The sequence below is a fragment of the Ahaetulla prasina genome, chromosome 3 (assembly GCF_028640845.1).
Source record: "Ahaetulla prasina isolate Xishuangbanna chromosome 3, ASM2864084v1, whole genome shotgun sequence".
In the NCBI taxonomy this organism is placed as follows: domain Eukaryota; kingdom Metazoa; phylum Chordata; class Lepidosauria; order Squamata; family Colubridae; genus Ahaetulla; species Ahaetulla prasina.
In genome coordinates, this window is record NC_080541.1 from 13,808,606 (window position 1) to 13,827,597 (window position 18,992).

The 18,992-nt window shown below is 39.0% G+C and overlaps 1 protein-coding gene across 3 annotated transcripts in view; it reads right to left on the minus strand.

Moving 5' to 3' along the window:
• The window catches only part of PHF20L1 (PHD finger protein 20 like 1), a 66,186-nt gene that overhangs the window by 44,951 nt on the left and 2,243 nt on the right, over nucleotides 1-18,992 (minus strand). For 2 of the 3 annotated variants that reach the window (XM_058174536.1, XM_058174535.1), the window contains exons 3-5: nucleotides 9,964-10,132; nucleotides 9,045-9,129; nucleotides 4,873-4,961 (exon numbers count right to left, since the gene is read on the minus strand). In XM_058174536.1, the coding sequence (XP_058030519.1) occupies nucleotides 4,873-4,961; nucleotides 9,045-9,129; nucleotides 9,964-10,132 (343 nt within the window). The remainder of the gene's footprint in view (nucleotides 1-4,872; nucleotides 4,962-9,044; nucleotides 9,130-9,963; nucleotides 10,133-18,992) is intronic. The other variant, XM_058174537.1, reaches the window with a different exon arrangement.

Sequence of the window (18,992 nt, forward strand, 5' to 3'; positions counted from 1 at the left end):
TTTTAAATGGGGTTTTAATTATATCCAAATTTTTAGGCCATATATCGAATTAGTTTTTTATATTGTCTTTTAACCTGTGTTATATGTATTCTCGTATTTTATTGGCTGTGAACTGCCCTGAGTCCTTCGGGAGAAGGGCGGTATACAAATTAATTAATTAATTAATTAATTAATTAATTAATTAATTAATTAATTAAATAAATAAATAAATAAATAAATAAATAAATAAATAAATAAATAAATAAATAAATAAATAAATAAATAAATAAATTGGGCTTATTATCAGGGGATGTCTTATTTTGGGGAAAACAGGGTATGTAGTCCTCGGTTTACGACCTTGATGGAGCTTGGCCATCACGGTTGTGAAGTTGTGACGGTAGCAAACTGGGTCGCCCAGGTGGCTGATGTAATTTTACAACCGTTTTTATGGCGGTTCTAAATTGAAAACTGCAGTGGTTAACCAATGGTTTGTTATGGATCAGGTTTGCTGAAAACCGGAAGTAGATGCTGATTTTTCAACAAAAGTGCCATGTGACAGTGGGACATTCAGCAAGTGCCTGTCATGAGGTCATGTGACACCACAGGGGATGGGGCAGTGGTGAAATTCAATGTCGTGTCCCACTCCTCCTCTGACCGTCGGGTCGGGGAAGTCCGTATCAAGCGTGGCTGCAAAGCCTCTGCAGCTTTGCCAAAGTTCTGTCAGAGTTCTCAGGGCAGGCAGGAGACCAGGATGTGACTTCAGCAATCCAAAGTAGACTTTGCCTGACTCAAAGAATGCCAGAAAGCAGGTCCTTTATATAGGCCATGGGGTGTGGCTCCATGACTCAGCACTTATCCAGGCCTGCCCCTCCCTTCCTTTTGCTGAGGTCACCTCTCCATTCTCTGGAAGCGTGGATCTACCCATTGCATCGTTTTGTCTCCAGCTGTTGGTAATCCCAGCTCGTGGCTGGCTTCAGGCGGACATTCTATTGGAGGGAGGTTTGTTTGCTCGGTTTGTCCGGGTATGGTGCCAGGGCTGGGAGCTGGAGGCATGCCAGGACATTCTTCTGTACTATCAGTCTCTGGCTGAGATAGCAGGAGATGAGAGGGGCCCGGCTGTTGGGGGGGCGAACGAGGCACAACATTCAAGGTTTTTTTACTACCGGTTCTGGGGACATGGCTTGGTGGGCACAGTGTGGCTTGGTGGGCGTGGCAGGGGAAGGACACTACAAAATCTCCATTTCTACCCCACTCCAGGGGAAGGATACTGCAAAATCCCCATTCCCACCCCACTCTGGGACCAGTCAGAGGTGGCATTTGCCCATTCTCTGAAGTACTCAAAATTTTCGAAACCTGCTGGATTTCACTCCTGGGATAGGGTCAATACTTTGGAACCAGGCTTTACACTCAATAGGGAGGTCCATCATAACTTCAACAGGTTGCTAAGCGACCAGTCGTAAGTCAAGAACTTATTAAACTCTTAAGACTTCCCATCCCTTTGAACATAGTAAGCACTGTCTTGAAAATAAGGAACTACTATTGCTAACATTAGCTACACTACAGGCAGTCCTTGACTTACAACAGTTTGCTTAGTGACCGTTGAAAGCTACAATGGCACTGAAGAAAACAGCTTACGCCGAGTTTTCAGACTTACGACCGTTGCAGCATGTGATCAAAATTCAGACGCTTGGCAGTTGATTCATATTTATGACCGCTGCAGTGCCCCAGGGGGCACGTGATTCTCCTTTTGCGACTTTCTCACAAGCAAAGACAATGGGGGGGGGAGGGGAAGCCAGATTCACATAACAACAATTCGACTAATTTAACAACTGCAGTGATTCGCTTAACAACTGTGGAAAGAAAGGTTGTAAAATGGAGCAAATTCACTTAACTAATGTTTTTGCTTGGCCAACAGAAATGTTGGGCTCAATTGTTGTCATAGGCTGAGGACTGCCTCGCATTACACCTTGCACAATTTAACAAACAAAATGTCTACTTTGTAAGCCAAGTTTCTACAATGGCTGGATAATTGCACATTGTGTTAAACCAGCGGTTCTCAAGCTGTGGGTCGGGACCCCGTTGGGGGTCGAATGACGCTTTGCCAGGGGTCGCCTAAGACCATCGGAAATACGGGAAGTATACTTGCGAGTCGAAGAATCGCGCTCCAATGGTTGACTCCACAAGCCAGCTGCAGGCTCTTCAAATCACTAGCCGAATTCGGCTTCAGGCGCGATGAATTAAAAAAGAGAGAAATCTTTGCTCTGACGTCTCCCTCTCAAGCCAGCTGCAATCACTCCCAATCGCTAGCCTAAAATGTTTATCAGGCACGATAAACTTAATAGGGGAGGAGTCTCCGCTTTAATGCCTCCGTCCTCAAGGCAATCGCAAGCAGTTCAGATCGCTAGCCAATACGGCTTCAGGCGCGATAAATTCAAAACGAAAATAATTTTACGGTTGGGGTCGCCGCATCGTGGGGAATTGTATTAAAGGGGTCGCCACATTGTGGAGAATTGTATTAAAGGGGTCACAGCATTATAAAGGTTGAGAACCACTGTGTTAAACCCTGGTTTGTTTTCCTATTGGTCCCTTAGATTCACCAATCATTTTAAGCAAAAACCACATAAGCCACATTAAAGCTCAGCATCAACTCTAGTGAACCCGTTCTAGATATTTGTTTCTTAAGTCCAATTAGAATGGAGTTTAATAAACTTAATGTAATGGACATCAGATGGAAATTCCCATCTGAACATCCTTAGGAAACAGTGGATAAATCCAGTGCATCCGAAACCATCTGAATGAAGCAGTAAAAGTTTTGTTAATGTTATGAAATCTACTGTGATTTACATCGGTTGCATAACAACCATTAAACAAAGGATGAAAATTGCCATAACGATCTTATTTAAGTATCGATAGCTTAGGATAACAGGTTCCCTCCCCCTTCCACAAGTGCTCCACTGGAGAGAGGACTTCTACAGCATCAGACCAGTCATAAGAGCCGTGGTAGTGCAGTGATTAGAGTGCAGCATTGCAGGCAGACTCTGCCGATTGCCAGCAGTTCGATTCTCACCAGGCTCAAGGTTGACTCAGCCTTCCATCCTTCCAAAGTTGGTAAAATGAGGATCCAGACTGTTGGGGGCAATAGGCTGACTCTGTAAACCGCTTAGAGGGCTGTAAAGCACTGCAAAGCGGTATGTAAGTCTAGATGCTATTGCTACTGCTACCTGAACTCATTGCTAGGAGTTCAATCCTCATCAGCTCAAGGCTGACTCAGCCTACCAGCCTTCTGAGGTCTGTAAAATGAGGAGCCAGATTATTAATGGCAACAGGCTGACTCTGAAAACCTCTTAGAGAGAGTTGTAAAGCACCGTGAAATGGTATATAAGTCTAAGTACTATTGCTATCATGTGGCTTAGTGGATTACTAGACTGGCAAGTAAGAGCTTCTAAGGGCAGCTCTTCCCTAGCCTGACTTTGAATAATCTTTTCATTCAATGGGAACAGCCTGAGAATGTGGGCCTGTTAAGCACAAAGAATCAGGACCATCCATTAGATTGCAATGTAGAAGAGTCATACTCAAGAACCTGGTCATCTAGAGAGCCAGTTTGGTCTAGAAGTTAAGGCTAGAAAACAGGAGACTATGAGTTCTAGTCCCACTTTAGCCATAAAAGCCGGCTGGGGGACCTTGGGCCAGTCACTCTCTCTCTCTCTCTCTCTCTCTCTCTCTCTCTCTCTCTCTCTGTCCATGTCAGCTGACAGGGTTGTGATGAGGAAAATAGAAAGAAAGTGTGTTGGGTATGTTTGCTGCCTTTTTTTTTAAAAGTAATAAAGGCAGGATATAAATAATAAATAGTCAGCACAGAATTGGTGCTGGTTAAGTGTCAAAGGAATTCAAGGGAGGGCTGGACTTGGATCGTTTGTGGCAACGTAAGGACTCTAAGATGATGACATGTTTAACTCCACCCCCAGCTCTGCCTACTTGTCTCCTACAAAGCCACACATAACTCTGAAACCCCTTTTCTGTGGCCTCAGAAGCTTCTTCCCCAACCGTAATTGCTGAAAAATAGCTGCATATTTTCCCGTCAAATCTGAAATCAAACATCCCAAAATATACTGAAAGGCCAAAAAAGACTCAAAATAATTTTCAAAACCACGGAACTAGAAGGAGTCATTTTATGTGCAGAAACCTGAAGTAACCTGTGCCAGGTAGACATCTGTCCAACACAAACCAGAAAACCTTGATTATTAAGGAGCTCCCCTAATAATATCTTTCACTATAAAATTACTCTCTCAGTATTTTTTTTGCCCAATATCCAGCTATGGTCAAGTAGTTTTAAAAAGCAAAGACATTCAATAAATACTTTGCCAAGCCCACAAACATAACTCAGCAGTATCACACCCACAACGGTCTTAAATAAGCTGTAAGTGCAGACCTCCTGCACCCAACCCAACCGCCAAGAAGCTGACTCCTGGACTAAGAATGGCCTGTCCGCAGAGTTATAATCCAGATTTGCCCAACAGTCATTGCCTTTAAATAATGACAAAACTTCACCACACAGTTGCTTATACAGAGCCTTTTAGCAATAATTAAAATTTAAGAGCCTAGATCTAACAAAGAGATTAGATAATGAATCCTCCTCCTCCTCCTGCTATTCCACTAACATAATGTCTTGGTTTTGACTTTTCTTTTCTTTCTTCGGGGAAACCAACAAGAGCAGAGAGGGGTGGTGCTGACTACTGTACACACTTATTAAAGTGTATCTGACTGATCCCTCAGTCTTAATGATTGAGTCTGTGGATGTGAATTACATAACGCAAATTGGAATGCAGATGAATTAAATTAACGAGGAATTACGAGATGTCACTTAACACGGAAACTAATTGGAACTTTGCTTACCTGCCCTTTGGCATCCTCTGGCATGGATTTGATATGTATTCTTTTGAGACACCGAATCACTCCATCATAAAACTGTACAGTGAAGGTTCCTAGGACATCACCACCAGAAAGTGAAAGTTATATTTACTTATTTAAATGATGCTTTAGTTCTACGAACGCCATACGCACACTTGCACATCAGCTCAGGTATTTCATGTCATCCTTAGCCTGCAATTTTTTTCCAAATTCATGCAACGTTTTGAGAGGTATAGGGAATATATATTGAGAGCTACTTTGGTCTAGTGGTTAAGCTAGACTAGGCTAGAAACCAGGAAACTGTAAGTTCTAGTCCTGTTTTAGGTATAAAAGCTGACAGGGTGACTTTGGGCCAATCACCAGGAGACATTTAATTTACCGCTTTAGGTATGAAAGTCTGGCTGGCGACTCTGGGTCAGTTATTCTCTCTCAGCCCAACTCACCTCACAGGATGGTTGTTGTGGGAAAAATTGGTGGAAGAAGTATCAGGTATGTTCGTCACAAAAATAATAAAGGTAGGATTTTTAAAAAATCTAAATTTAAATAAATATCAATTTTAAAACTGCATTTTTTTTCAAATTAATGTTGCACGCAGTTTAACATACACAGAATTCATTTTTAAGGGAATAAATGATCAAAAAGCTCAATCAGCACATTGAAAAACATCTGGTTGTTTCAAGCTACCTAAATGCTCAAGCGAGGTGCTTACGTTAAAGCTATATATAAAAGGAAGGTGATACTAATACCTACAACGATAAACCTGTCGTTAAAAATGCATATTGAAGAGGTTTCAAGACTGAGCCAAAATTCTTATTCAGGAGTATATTGGGTGTATATAAAAATCTTATCAGATGGAGACACACATGCTGGGAGAAGCTCAGATCATAAACCATTAAAATTTTGCAAATTAATACCAACGCCTTAAATGGCGCTTGGTAAGCAGCCGGCAACCCACGTAGATCTTAAGCTATAGAATGGTTTTGCACAAATGGTGACTTCAAGGCATTTTTAAGGATAACCTAATACAAAGCGGAATGCAGTAATCAAATGATGGCAATATTGCTTTTTTAAAAAAGCTATTTCATACCCATTTTTATTGTGTTCCATACTGCAAAGAGATTTATCTAACTTGTTTGATTAACTGAGTTTATACATATAATGTTTGAACTGATGACTTCTGGCTTCAAGAGTCTCATCTTGACTAAATTACACTGTCTCTTAGGCTTTAATAGCAGAACCGTGTGTATATTTTTTGAGTTAAATTCAGCATTTGACTTTCAATATTTCTAGGATATAGCTTTAAAACCATTTTAAAATGAACTGCACAATGGAGTTCCACCTATTACTTGCAGTTTAGTTCATATAAAAACATTCCAAGAGCATGCCTGAAATTGATTTAACAACTGGATTTGGGTCTTACATACACACATTTGCACATAAGCTCAGGTATTTCATGTCATCCTTAGCCTGCAATTTTTTTCCAAATTCATGCAACGTTTTGAGAGGTATAGGGAATATATATTGAGAGCTACTTTGGTCTAGTGGTTAAGCTAGACTAGGCTAGAAACCAGGAAACTGTAAGTTCTAGTCCTGTTTTAGGTATAAAAGCTGACAGGGTGACTTTGGGCCAATCACCAGGAGACATTTAATTTACCGCTTTAGGTATGAAAGTCTGGCTGGCGACTCTGGGTCAGTTATTCTCTCTCAGCCCAACTCACCTCACAGGATGGTTGTTGTGGGAAAAATTGGTGGAAGAAGTATCAGGTATGTTCGTCACAAAAATAATAAAGGTAGGATTTTTAAAAAATCTAAATTTAAATAAATATCAATTTTAAAACTGCATTTTTTTTCAAATTAATGTTGCACGCAGTTTAACATACACAGAATTCATTTTTAAGGGAATAAATGATCAAAAAGCTCAATCAGCGCATTGAAAAACATCTGGTTGTTTCAAGCTACCTAAATGCTCAAGCGAGGTGCTTACGTTAAAGCTATATATAAAAGGAAGGTGATACTAATACCTACAACGATAAACCTGTCGTTAAAAATGCATATTGAAGAGGTTTCAAGACTGAGCCAAAATTCTTATTCAGGAGTATATTGGGTGTATATAAAAATCTTATCAGATGGAGACACACATGCTGGGAGAAGCTCAGATCATAAACCATTAAAATTTTGCAAATTAATACCAACGCCTTAAATGGCGCTTGGTAAGCAGCCGGCAACCCACGTAGATCTTAAGCTATAGAATGGTTTTGCACAAATGGTGACTTCAAGGCATTTTTAAGGATAACCTAATACAAAGCGGAATGCAGTAATCAAATGATGGCAATATTGCTTTTTTAAAAAAGCTATTTCATACCCATTTTTATTGTGTTCCATACTGCAAAGAGATTTATCTAACTTGTTTGATTAACTGAGTTTATACATATAATGTTTGAACTGATGACTTCTGGCTTCAAGAGTCTCATCTTGACTAAATTACACTGTCTCTTAGGCTTTAATAGCAGAACCGTGTGTATATTTTTTGAGTTAAATTCAGCATTTGACTTTCAATATTTCTAGGATATAGCTTTAAAACCATTTTAAAATGAACTGCACAATGGAGTTCCACCTATTACTTGCAGTTTAGTTCATATAAAAACATTTCAAGAGCATGCCTGAAATTGATTTAACAACTGGATTTGGGTCTTACATACACTACACATTTCACTGCTACAACTATTTGGGATGAAGAGTTGGTTTCCTAAAAGTATTAGCTAGAAATATTTTACACTCTCCAACACACTGGACTACAAGCATGAGTATCTGGCCCTTCACTTCCAAAATAGAAGGACTTTTAACTGTACGCCATATCATAGCGATGGAAAGGATTTTGGAGGTCTTCTACTCCTTCCCAAGGCAGAAGTCCTAGTATTATCCCAGACAAATGGATGTCCAATCTTTTCTTGAAAACCTCAAGCAATGGAGCAGCCATAACTCCAGGAGGCAAGCTGTCCCCCTGATTAATCATCCTTGCTGATGAGAAATTCCTCTTATTCCCAAGTTGGATCAGGCTCCACCCATTTCTTCTTGTCCTGCCCTCAGGTATTTTGGAGAAGAAATTTACACTCTCTTTCCTGTGACAACCCTCCAAGTATTGGAGACTATCATGTCACCCCCAAGTACCAAATTTTTGTTTTTTGTATTTAATTTTGTGCTAAGTACAAAATAAGCTCCCAGTACCGACTTTTTATTTATTAAATTTATATTCCACCTTTTGTAGTGGTCTCTTCTCCAACTTATTCCTACAACAGCAGTCCTGGACTGGGAAAAATGATCTGCCCAAAGTCATCCACAAATGAAGATGGATAGAATTTGGGACTTTCTCTCCCTAGTCCAGCACCTTAATCACTAAGCTACCTTAACCCTCCATTTGTGAAATGAAAAACCTTAAAATGTTGAGTGAATACGACAGTTGCCAAAAAAACATCTGAGAATAGGTCTATCTAAAACTATTAAGCCATAAAAATTTAAGTGAAGCTTCATTATTTATATACTTCTAAGGAAGTATAGAGAAAAGCTGCTATCTTTGTATCCAGCTCATCTGCTTCTCTGAGGAGTCTACCTTGATTGCTGTTACAAAAAGCCGGTAGACTGAATGGATTCCTGGTGTTTCAGTAGGAAAGGGCTGCTCTCCCTTATTATAAAAAAGAGACTCTAGAAAAAGTGCAGAGAAGAGCAACCAGGATGATTAGGGGACTGGAGGCTAAAAGATACGATGAATGGTTGCAGAAACTGGGCATGGCCAGTCTAGTGAAGAGAAGGACCAGGTGTGACATGATAGTAGTGTTCCAATATTTCAGGGGCTGCCACAGAGAGGAATGGGTCAAGCTATTTTCCAAAGCACCTGAAGGCCAGACAAGGAATAATGGATGGAAACTAAACAAGGAGAGATTCAACCTGGAAATAAGGAGAAATTTTCTGACAGTGAGAACAATCAACCAATGGAACAGAAGTTGCCGGAGCTTCATCACTGGAAGCTTTCAAGAAGAGACTGGTCTGCCATCTGTCAGAAATGGTGTAGGGTCTCCTGCTTGGGGGGGGCGGGGTTAGACTAGATGACCTACAGGGTCCCTTCCAACTCTGTTAATCTGTATCTGTTACTTGATACAAACCTTCTTTGTTAATTGCTTCAATTTTTGCAGGGTAGTATCGGCAATCTGTCCAACGAGCCAGAACCTCTTCTCCTGGTTTAAAATCCTGTTGTAAAAAAACAAAGTGAGGAAATGTAAGTAACTTCAAGCCTAACTTTGAAAAAAAAATTCCACTATCCAAACATTACTGGTAGTCATGAACTTACAACCATTTGTTTAGCGACTGTTTGAAGTTACAAGGGCATGGGAAAAAAGTGACTTACAACTTTGTCAATAAGTTGACTTTGTATATAATATACAAATGGATGAAGACTATTGCTTGACATAGTGTAAGCCGCCCTGAGTCTTCGGAGAAGGGCGGGATATAAATGCAAATAAAAAAAAAACCTGGTCCTTGCACTTACAACCATCACAGCATCCCTATGGTCACGTGGTAAAAATTCAGTTGCTTGGCAACTGGCATGTGTTTACAACAGTTACAGCATCCCCAGCATCATGTGATCGCCATTGGTGACTTTCCCAGCCAAACTCCAGACAAGCGAAGTCAATGAGGGAAGCTGGATTCATTAAGCCAGGGGTCTCCAACCTTGGCAACTTTAAGCATGGCAGACTTCAACTCCCATAATTCTGCAAAGCTGGCTGGGGAATTCTGGGAGTTGAAGTCCAGTAGGCTCAAAGTTGCCAAGGTTGGAGACATTAAGCCACACTATATGATTAACTGGAGTGATTTTGCTTTAACAACTGTGACAAAAAAGATTGTCAAGTCACGGGCACCTGACTTAATAACCTCTTTACTTAGCGACAGAAATTCCGATCCCGATTTGTGTTTGGGATTAAAGGATTTCGTTTTTCTATGCTCTCAGCTACTGTTTGTGCTTGCGATCATGGCCCGTGACTTCCACTTAAAGCCATTATTCAATAGGACTGGAGAAACGCTTACAATAAATTCGTCATCTTTTAGGCCCTCTTTCCTCAGCGAAGGCCGCTCGAGCGGGCGCAATCGATTGCTATCCCAGTAAATCCATTCATCGTAACGATGACTCCAGCGTTCAAAATGGACAAGCATCTTTCCTTCCTCATAGTCTATCTTCTCAATGCGTGAAGGATACCTTTGGAAGACAAACAGAAAAACGATAGTTCAACGGCTTCCTCTCTGCAATAGAATAGAACAACAGAGTTGGAAGGGACCTTGGAGGTCTTCTAATCCAGCCCCCTGCTCAAGCAGGAGAACCTATACCATTTCAGACAAATGGTTATCCAATCACCTAGAGCGTTTATGTGAATTACTAATCCTGAAGATGGTTTCTAAGTTGCTCAGAAATAGCCTGAATTCCTGCACCCTCGTATGATGGGATCATACAGGTAGTCCTCAATTTACGACCACAATCGGGTACCATAATTTCTGTCGCTAAGCAAGACAGCTACGAGTGAGTCATGCCCAGTGTCATGACTTTTTGGGGCCATGGTTATTAAGTGACTCACTGCAGTTGTTAAGAGGCTCATATGGTTGCTAAGTGAATCCAGCTTCCCTGTTGACCTGGGTTTTTGGAAGGTTGCAAATCGCAATTATATGACCCTGGGATGCTGCAACCGTTAGTTATAAACACAAACCGGTTTTCCAGGTGCCCAAATCTGACATGATCGCAGGGATACTGCAATGGTGTAAAAGTGCAAGAGCAAGTCGGAAGTCATTTTTTTTCAGTGCAAGCTTCGAATAGTTTCTAAGTGAATTGTAAGTGGAGGACTACCTGTATTACATTTGTGCGTATTAGAATTAGAATAGAATAGAGCTGGAAGGGATCTTGGAGGTCTTCTAGTCCAGCCCCCTACTCAAACAGAACCTATACCATTTCAGATAAGTGACTGTCTAGTTGCTTCTTTAAATTATTTTTTAAAATTATTCATTATATATAATTCATACCCTTTATTGGTTTGTAACTTTTCCATAAGACTTTGTTCAAAACACTCTGTCATGTATCCAAAATCCATGAGCAGTTAAAAGCATATGTAATTTAAATAAACTACTAACTGGAAGCAAAAACCAAGCACGGTGATCTCTCTCACACACATAGATCTGGATAGCTCAAACTGGGATTTACTTTTGAATGGATCTGTGCAAAATCATAGTGTAATAACAAATAAAACACAGAATATTACATCTTGTCTTTAAGAATTAAAACTCCTATTAATAGATTTGATAGCTGGGGAATTCAAGTATATCCAAATCCAACCAGAAAACTCAAAGCTGGGAAATGCATCAGTATATAAAACAGGTTGCCGCTCCAAATTAAAACTCCTGTACTTAGTTCTTCTATCAACTGAGAAGATATGGATTGGCAATTCTCCTTGAGGCCACACAGATACAGAAATAGCCCAGGTATTTCTTACTCCAAACAGTCCTACGATTAACTGCTTTCAAAACTGAACAGTTTTTAATCAGTTCCTTGGCTAATAACATAAAAATACTCAACCTCTAAATCTTATTGACACAGCACCTAACAAGAGGTGTTATCATGAATCCTCTGTGGAAGTCACCGATAAGAATGCAAGGGGGGGAAAGCTGTGGTTTTTGTGCTAAGATTGATCAACAGAAGTTATTAATTCATAATAAAACTACCGCATAAACTACTGTACACTTAAGTTAATGAATTGGGGGGGGGGATTTCCAGTGTAAAAAAAGGTAAACAATCATATGAACAGTTATTTAGAAGCCCAACTTAATATCAACAGATTTGCATAGTGTAGTGTAGTTAGTATAATATAATATAGTAACTTCAACCACCGGTATATTTAATGTTTGATGTTAAACACGCACGAACCACTTCAGGATCCAATGCTACTATCATGCCACCACAGGGTTGCTTATTATTCTCTGCTCCTCTGCTGTTTTCTTTCCAAAATAACCAGAAAAAATAAATGTTCACAGTCACATTTTTCCATAAGTGCTGCATTTTATTTTCCCTGTCAGTCCCTGGCTTGTCAATGACTTAGTCCAATTTCATATTAGGATTATTATCGTGGCAGAGCCAATCCAACGTTCTCCTATTTTCTTTATTTTTAAAGAGCAAGATATGGGCAGAAATTCTATTTATAATAATAACAGAGTTGGAAGGGACCTTGGAGATCTTCTAGTCCCTGCCCAGGCAGGAAACCCTACACCATTTCAGACAAATGGTTATCCAACGTTTTCTTAAAAATTTGTGAATGTTGGAGCATTCACAACTTCTGCAGGCAAGTTGTTCCACTTATTAATTGTTCTAACTGTCAGGAAATTTCTCCTTAGTTCTAAGTTGCTTTTCTCCTTGATTAGTTTCCACCCATTGTTTCTTGTTCTATCCTCACATGCTTTGGAGAATAGTTTGACTCCCTCTTCTTTGTGGCAGCCCCTGAGATATCGGAACACTGCTATCATGTCACCCCTAGTCCTTCTTTTCATTAAACTAGACATACCCAGTTCCTGCAACCATTCTTCATGTTTTAGCCTCCAGTCCTCTAATCATCTTTGTTGCTCTTCTCTGCACTCTTTCTAGAGTCTCAACATCTTTTTTACATCGTGGCGACCAAAACTGAATGCAATATTCCAAGTGTGGCCTTACCAAGGCATTTATTAAATCTGAAATATTCAAGTTAGCATAGCTTTTAGCTATACATTCAGGGGCATTGCTATAGGGTCTTATCTAGAGCCAGAATACTGGAGAAAACTAATTTGCTCTAGTGATTAAGGCACCAAGCTAAAAATTAGGAGACTGTAAGTTCTAGTCCCGCCTTAGGCACAGATCCAGTTGGGTGAATTGTCCGTCACTCTCTTTCAGCACTCAAGAGAAGGAAATGGCAAATCACTTCTGAAAATCTTGTAAAGCAGGGGAGTCAAACTGGCGGCCCGCAGGGCGGATGCGTCACATGCAGGCCACGCCACCTCAGCTCCACGAAGGGGAAAAACGTCGCAAAACATCTCATGATGGCAACATGATGTGGCGAGTTTGGCACCAGTGTTGTAAAGAAAACTGCAGGGACTAGTCCTGACAGGAGTCAAGGCTAACTTCAAAGGTGAGTGCAGAAACACACACAAGGACTCTGGGTAGATGGAAAAGGATTAAGTTTGGCACAGCGATAGAGCAATGGTTAGTTTTTTAATCACTGTAACCTTTCTGCATATTACTTTTGAGATAATAAGATATGTTATCATGAAAGGGATGGATACTTGTATGTTACACAGCTTTGCTAAAAATTTGACAGTAGCCTTGCACCTCTGGACATAAACTGGACCAGAGATATTTTTATCAAGGAAGAAAACCAGAGCATGAGAATTTATAAACCGGCCCTTATCAGACAGCTTTAAGTCGCCCTTTCAGATCATCCATTGCTATGAACGATCACTCTACTCTCAAAAAAGAATTTTTATGATTAATCTTACAAATTGAAGATAATAAAAGTATCCGAAAAATCCCAGTGGTAGCTGCTTTCTCCTCCCTAGATTGTTCCATCTGCTTCACAATTACAGTGCTTTTAATTTTTCTAAAATGAAATTTTACTTCTAAACTCTGGAAGACAAAGACCATAAAAGCCACATCTATTTGGAGCCACAAACATGCCAAAGAAAGAATTAGGTCGGCATCAAATCTAAGCACTGTTGCCTGTTGTAAGGTTAAAACATTAAAGAGGAACAGTGAAATCAATACAGCAAGAGAAAGGATATTAATTATATAAGATGCTTTATCTGGAGCTATTAAAAATGCTCTTTAAAAACATACTGGTCACTTATTTTAAAATAACATATTCAAGATAAGTTTTAACAAAATGAAATAGTTCTACCCAAATTGTTCACATTCAACAGGTTGTCCAAACAAGCTATTTAACAAAATAACCCCTTCGTACGCATTTTTCCCTCAGCCCTGCCACAGCTGCATATTTTAACTTTACAGTAAAGTTGCTCAACAATTCTTCCTCATTCCTGGTGTTATCAATACTCCAGTCCTAGAAAACATGTTCAAAATGTAGTAAAACACCCTCCAGAGAAGTACTTATCCAAAGGAAAGGAAAAGGTATGGCAGAACTCTTAAATAAGTTTGATGAGTCTGACTCATTAGCTCCTCTTTGTAGTATTGATCATACAGGTATTCCTTAAGTGAGAACCATTCGTTTAGCAACTGTGCAGTTACAATGGCACTGAAAAAAAGTGACTTACAACTGGCCCTTGCCCTTAGAACTGTGGTGGCAGAGTGGTTAGAATGCAGTATGGTAGGCTAATTCTGCCGACTGCCAGGAATTCGATCCCGACTGGCTCAAAGTTAACTCAGCCTTCCATCCTTCCGAAGTTGATAAAATGAGGAGCCAGACTCTTGGGGGCAATATGCAGACTGTGCAAACCGCTTAAGAGAGGGCTGTAAAAGCACTGTGAAGTGGTATATAAGCTAAGTGCTATTGCCATTGCTACATGAAGGCCATTCAGATAACCTAATCATATTCAGAAAACTGAATCCAAGAGAGTAATCTACGTTTGGGGTTCATTATGCTACTCTGTTTACATTGCTAGAATAAGGGAATCGGAATCAGGAAGGGGGATGACAGGTGCTTCAGGTCACCAAAACAAAACAAGGAAAACATGTCAATTCCCATATGAAGAGCCCTGGCGGCGCAGTGCTTAGAATGTAGATTGATTCTGCTGACCGCCAGAAGCTCGATTCTCACAGACTCAAGGCTGAATCAGCCTTTTACACAGTGTAAAAAGCACTGTGAAGCAGTATATAAGGCTAAGTGCTATTGCTATTATGAGCATCGTAGCACCCCCAGAATCATGTAATCAAAATTCAGGTGCTTGGCAACCAGCATATATTAATGATGGTTTCAGAGTCCATGGTCCATTTACAACCTTCCCAGGTAGCTTCTGACAAACAGTCAATTGGGGGGGGGGGAACAGCATTCACTTAATGAACATGCGATTCACTTAATAATGGCAGTGATTCACTTAACAAGTGAATTGGCAAAATTGTGGTAAAATGGTTCGTAAAATCAGACATGGCTCACAATTGCATAGCAACGAAAATTCTAGTTCCAATTGGGGTCATAAGTCAAGGACCGCCTGTACCGCAGAGTTAACAGGTGTCCCAAATGTGGCTGGAATGAGAACTGCCAAAGGTTTACAATCTCTTAACAGTTTAGACGGCATCTTTTTAAAAAAAAAAAGCCTCTGTAAGGAAGCAGCTGATTTATATACTTTTGTTTCCAAAATGCAACAACCCCATAAATAAGCACGGAGGCCTTGATGTTTCTACATTACCTGCAAAATCTCCGATGGGAGAAATTTTGCAAGGAAAAATGGCAAGGAATACTTTTAATTTTTAATTCCAGGGAATACTGCAATCCAAGAATCTGCAACAAAAGTTCTTTGGCAGGGCAATGATTTCCCAAGAAAATACCTAGCGGGGAATTCTACACTAGGAAGCCTATCAAATAACCTATCAAATAACCTTATCCCATATTTAACAAGTATTTTCTCCACAATGGGTAAAACAGGTATTTCCTGTATTAATGGAATATCCACGGGGGTGGAGTATATACACTGCACTAAAACCTGAATTTGCTCAAAGGTAATCAGACAGGTGCATCTATAGCTGATGAGGTGTTAAGAGCGAGTGTCTTTCATTTTGTTACAGCAATATCCTGAATTACAACTTCGGATAACTCCCAAACTGAACAACAATATTATCTTTTGCTCTATTAATTAGTGAACAGAAAGAAATCTCTTGCGCACTGATGCTGATTGGGGAATATAAAAGCATTCTTTCAAGTGGAAAGAGTTACTTATTATCAAGTTAATCAATTTAAATTCTGAACATCCTTTTTTTAAAAATACAAGAAAATTGTGCATTTCGACAGAAGAAATCTCTTAATTTGGGTGTCCATTGGTGACTTTTATATACTTTACAAGAGATTATATTTTTCCTGATCCAAATCAAATTTGGTCTAGACGACCTCCAAGGTATTTCTGTTTCATTTCTATTCTATTCTACCAATTTATGTTCTCATATTACGATCCTTAATTAACGTGATATAGGTACCATTTCATGTTAATTTACATATTTATGATAGCTATTTACATTCTGCTTACGCACTTGTCTCTCTTGGATCATGCCTGAATAAAGGTATTACAAGTACCACCCTATTTTCTCTAAATTGTATTTAAATGTGGCATTGTGAAAAGATCCATTTTTACAAAACAAATTACTTTTTCTTTCTTTATAGAGATATTCTGTGAATCAGTGGAAGTCTAGGAATCATAGATGACCATCTTTGTGTGCGAAGTTGATGTTTTTTTTAAAAAAGGAAGGAAAAACAAAGGAAAAAAATTAAAGAGCTTTTAAGCACAAACACAAGACCACCTGCATCGAAATTATATAAAGCTATTACAGTATAAGAGCTTAAAAAAAGAAATTTATTCCCACTGTGTATCTGAAGCAAAAGTCAACTGAATCATACAAAACATAACTAATTGGAGCAAGATGAAACACCTGGTATATTACGAGTTTTTCAAGTGAAATACTTGCAACTATTTATTTATTTCAAGCATTTATAAGCCCAACACAAGGAATGTGACCCTAGGCAGCGTACAACACAAATAAACATTAAGAACATATGCCATACTCCATTAAAATAATACTCAGTCCTTAAAGTTGAAAACAAAACAGTGTAATTTAAATAGTCACAAGAGGCCTCTCCTTGACTTCTGACACAACCCAAGTGCCTAGGCCCTAGAGAAAAAGCCAGTTTTAAACTATTTTTTGAAAAGTAAAAAACATTGGGGCTGATCCTATATCGGGCAGGAGATGCATTCAGAGAACATTGTGTGTTCTATTAAGGCTACCCACAGTAACATATATGGTTCTGACTCATTAAGTTAGCAATGTTTTTAAATTTCATTCTTGATTATGTAATACAAAATCGACTGTACAGAATGTGTGTTTGTGTATGTGATTACTTGTTTGCCTGTCTGTCTATGCCTACATACAGAAACAGGAAAAGCTTCCACATATGTTGAAAGCGGTATATGATGTATGCCGAATTCTTCACTTCAATACAGGCAGTCCTCAACTTATGACTGTAATTGACCTTGGAAATAGGATCATAAGTCATGGCAGTCATTAAGCAGGTCATCACATGACCATGCCCAATTTTACTACTGCTTTAAAGAGGTCATCAAGCAAACAAAGTGGTTATAAAGCAAACACAGCAGTCGTTAAAGGAACCCACTGTCCCCAAAGGGTGTTTTTTGCTGGAAACAAGAAATAAATGCCAGTTTCCAGCAAAAAAAGGTTTAAATCAGGACACATAATTGCAGGATCCCACAAATGGCCATAAATGTGAGCCAGTTGCTGAGTAACCAAAATACTATCAGGTGATCGGAAGGGGCTTGGCCATTGGAACGCTGAATCCACCTTATAAATTTTTTGTGTGGTCAGTTGTAACGTCAACCAATTGTAAATTGAGGATTACCTGTACTGCTGGAGATCTATAAGGATGCCTTTTTAAATAAAATGTTTCAAATCTCTTTCAGTGAGACTTAGACAGGCTCAGCCATGAAAGCCATTCACAAGTTATCTGGCTAAAAGTTGTTTCAAAAAGACTGACAGAAGCCATGTCAGTTATTTGCCAGAACTCTAGAGCAAAGAATTGGATTATCATGTATTAAACAAAGAAAAGGTTAAGAACCCTAAAAAATACAAGTGCGCTTATGATTATAAGATGACATATTCAACTAAACATTTTAATATTAACTGGATACCCTGGAGAATGCTTAAAAAGTGAGGATGTCAGTTCACTATGTTGGAAGCATATAATGGGGAAGGCAATAAATTACTCATTTGATATAGGCTACTCTGTCTATTGCCATATTTTGAGTTCAATTTTGTAAATTTGTTCATATAGTATTACAATCACTGATATCATTTAAAAACGTAAATGTAAAGCATGGGGGCATAGCAATAAATGGTATTTTTCAATGTGTTATAAAGATTTATAACCTTGTAAATTCATATTGTTTATAAATTGACTCATCTCTTGAAGTAAAGGTTGCATTATTACACATAGTCAAAGTTTCACAACATGTTTAAAAATTCAGATTAATTACATTCTTTGTTTTTATTTTATTTCTTTTTAATCCCACCTTTATTATTTTTATAAATAACAAGGTTGCAAGCATATCTAATACACCTTCCTCTTCCTATTTTCTCCACAACAAAAATTGAGAGATGAGTTTGGCTGAGAGTGGCCCAAAGTTACCCTGATGGCTTTCAGACTTCAGACAGGATTAGAAATCACTGTTGCCTGGTTCCTAGCCTCATGCCTTAATCACTACATTCTTTACTTGGAATATATTACTGTTTCTTTTATTTTTCGACTCTTTTTGTTCTTTTTATTTTCTTTTCTCTTTTTTGTGTATCAAAGTCATATTTCTTAATTTTAAAGTTATTTTTTGGACAAGGTCTTTTAACTGCTAAGCATTTTAAGTGTTTTTAGAAACTATTTCAATGTACTGGCGTGGCGCTATCATGCATCCTATGAAGATGTCCTCTACTAAGACAGCAGTATATAGGTAAACCTTGATTTACAACAGTTCATTTAGTAACTGTTCGAAGTTACAACAGCACTGAAAAAAGTGACATGATAGTTTTCCACACTTACAACCGTTGCAGCATCCCTATGGTCACCTGATCAAAATTCAGAGGCTTGGCAACTGGCATGTCAGTTGGAGTGTCCTGGGGTCATGTGATCTTCACCTTTTGTGAACCTCTTGACAGCCAAAGTCAATGGGAGAAGACAGATTCACTTAACAACTGTGTGACTAACTTAACATCTGCAGTGATTCACTTAACAACTGTGGCAAGAGAGGTCATAAAATGGGGCAGAACTCACTTAGCAAATGTCTCTTAACTTAGCAATATAAATTTTGGGCTCAATTGTGCTCATAAATCA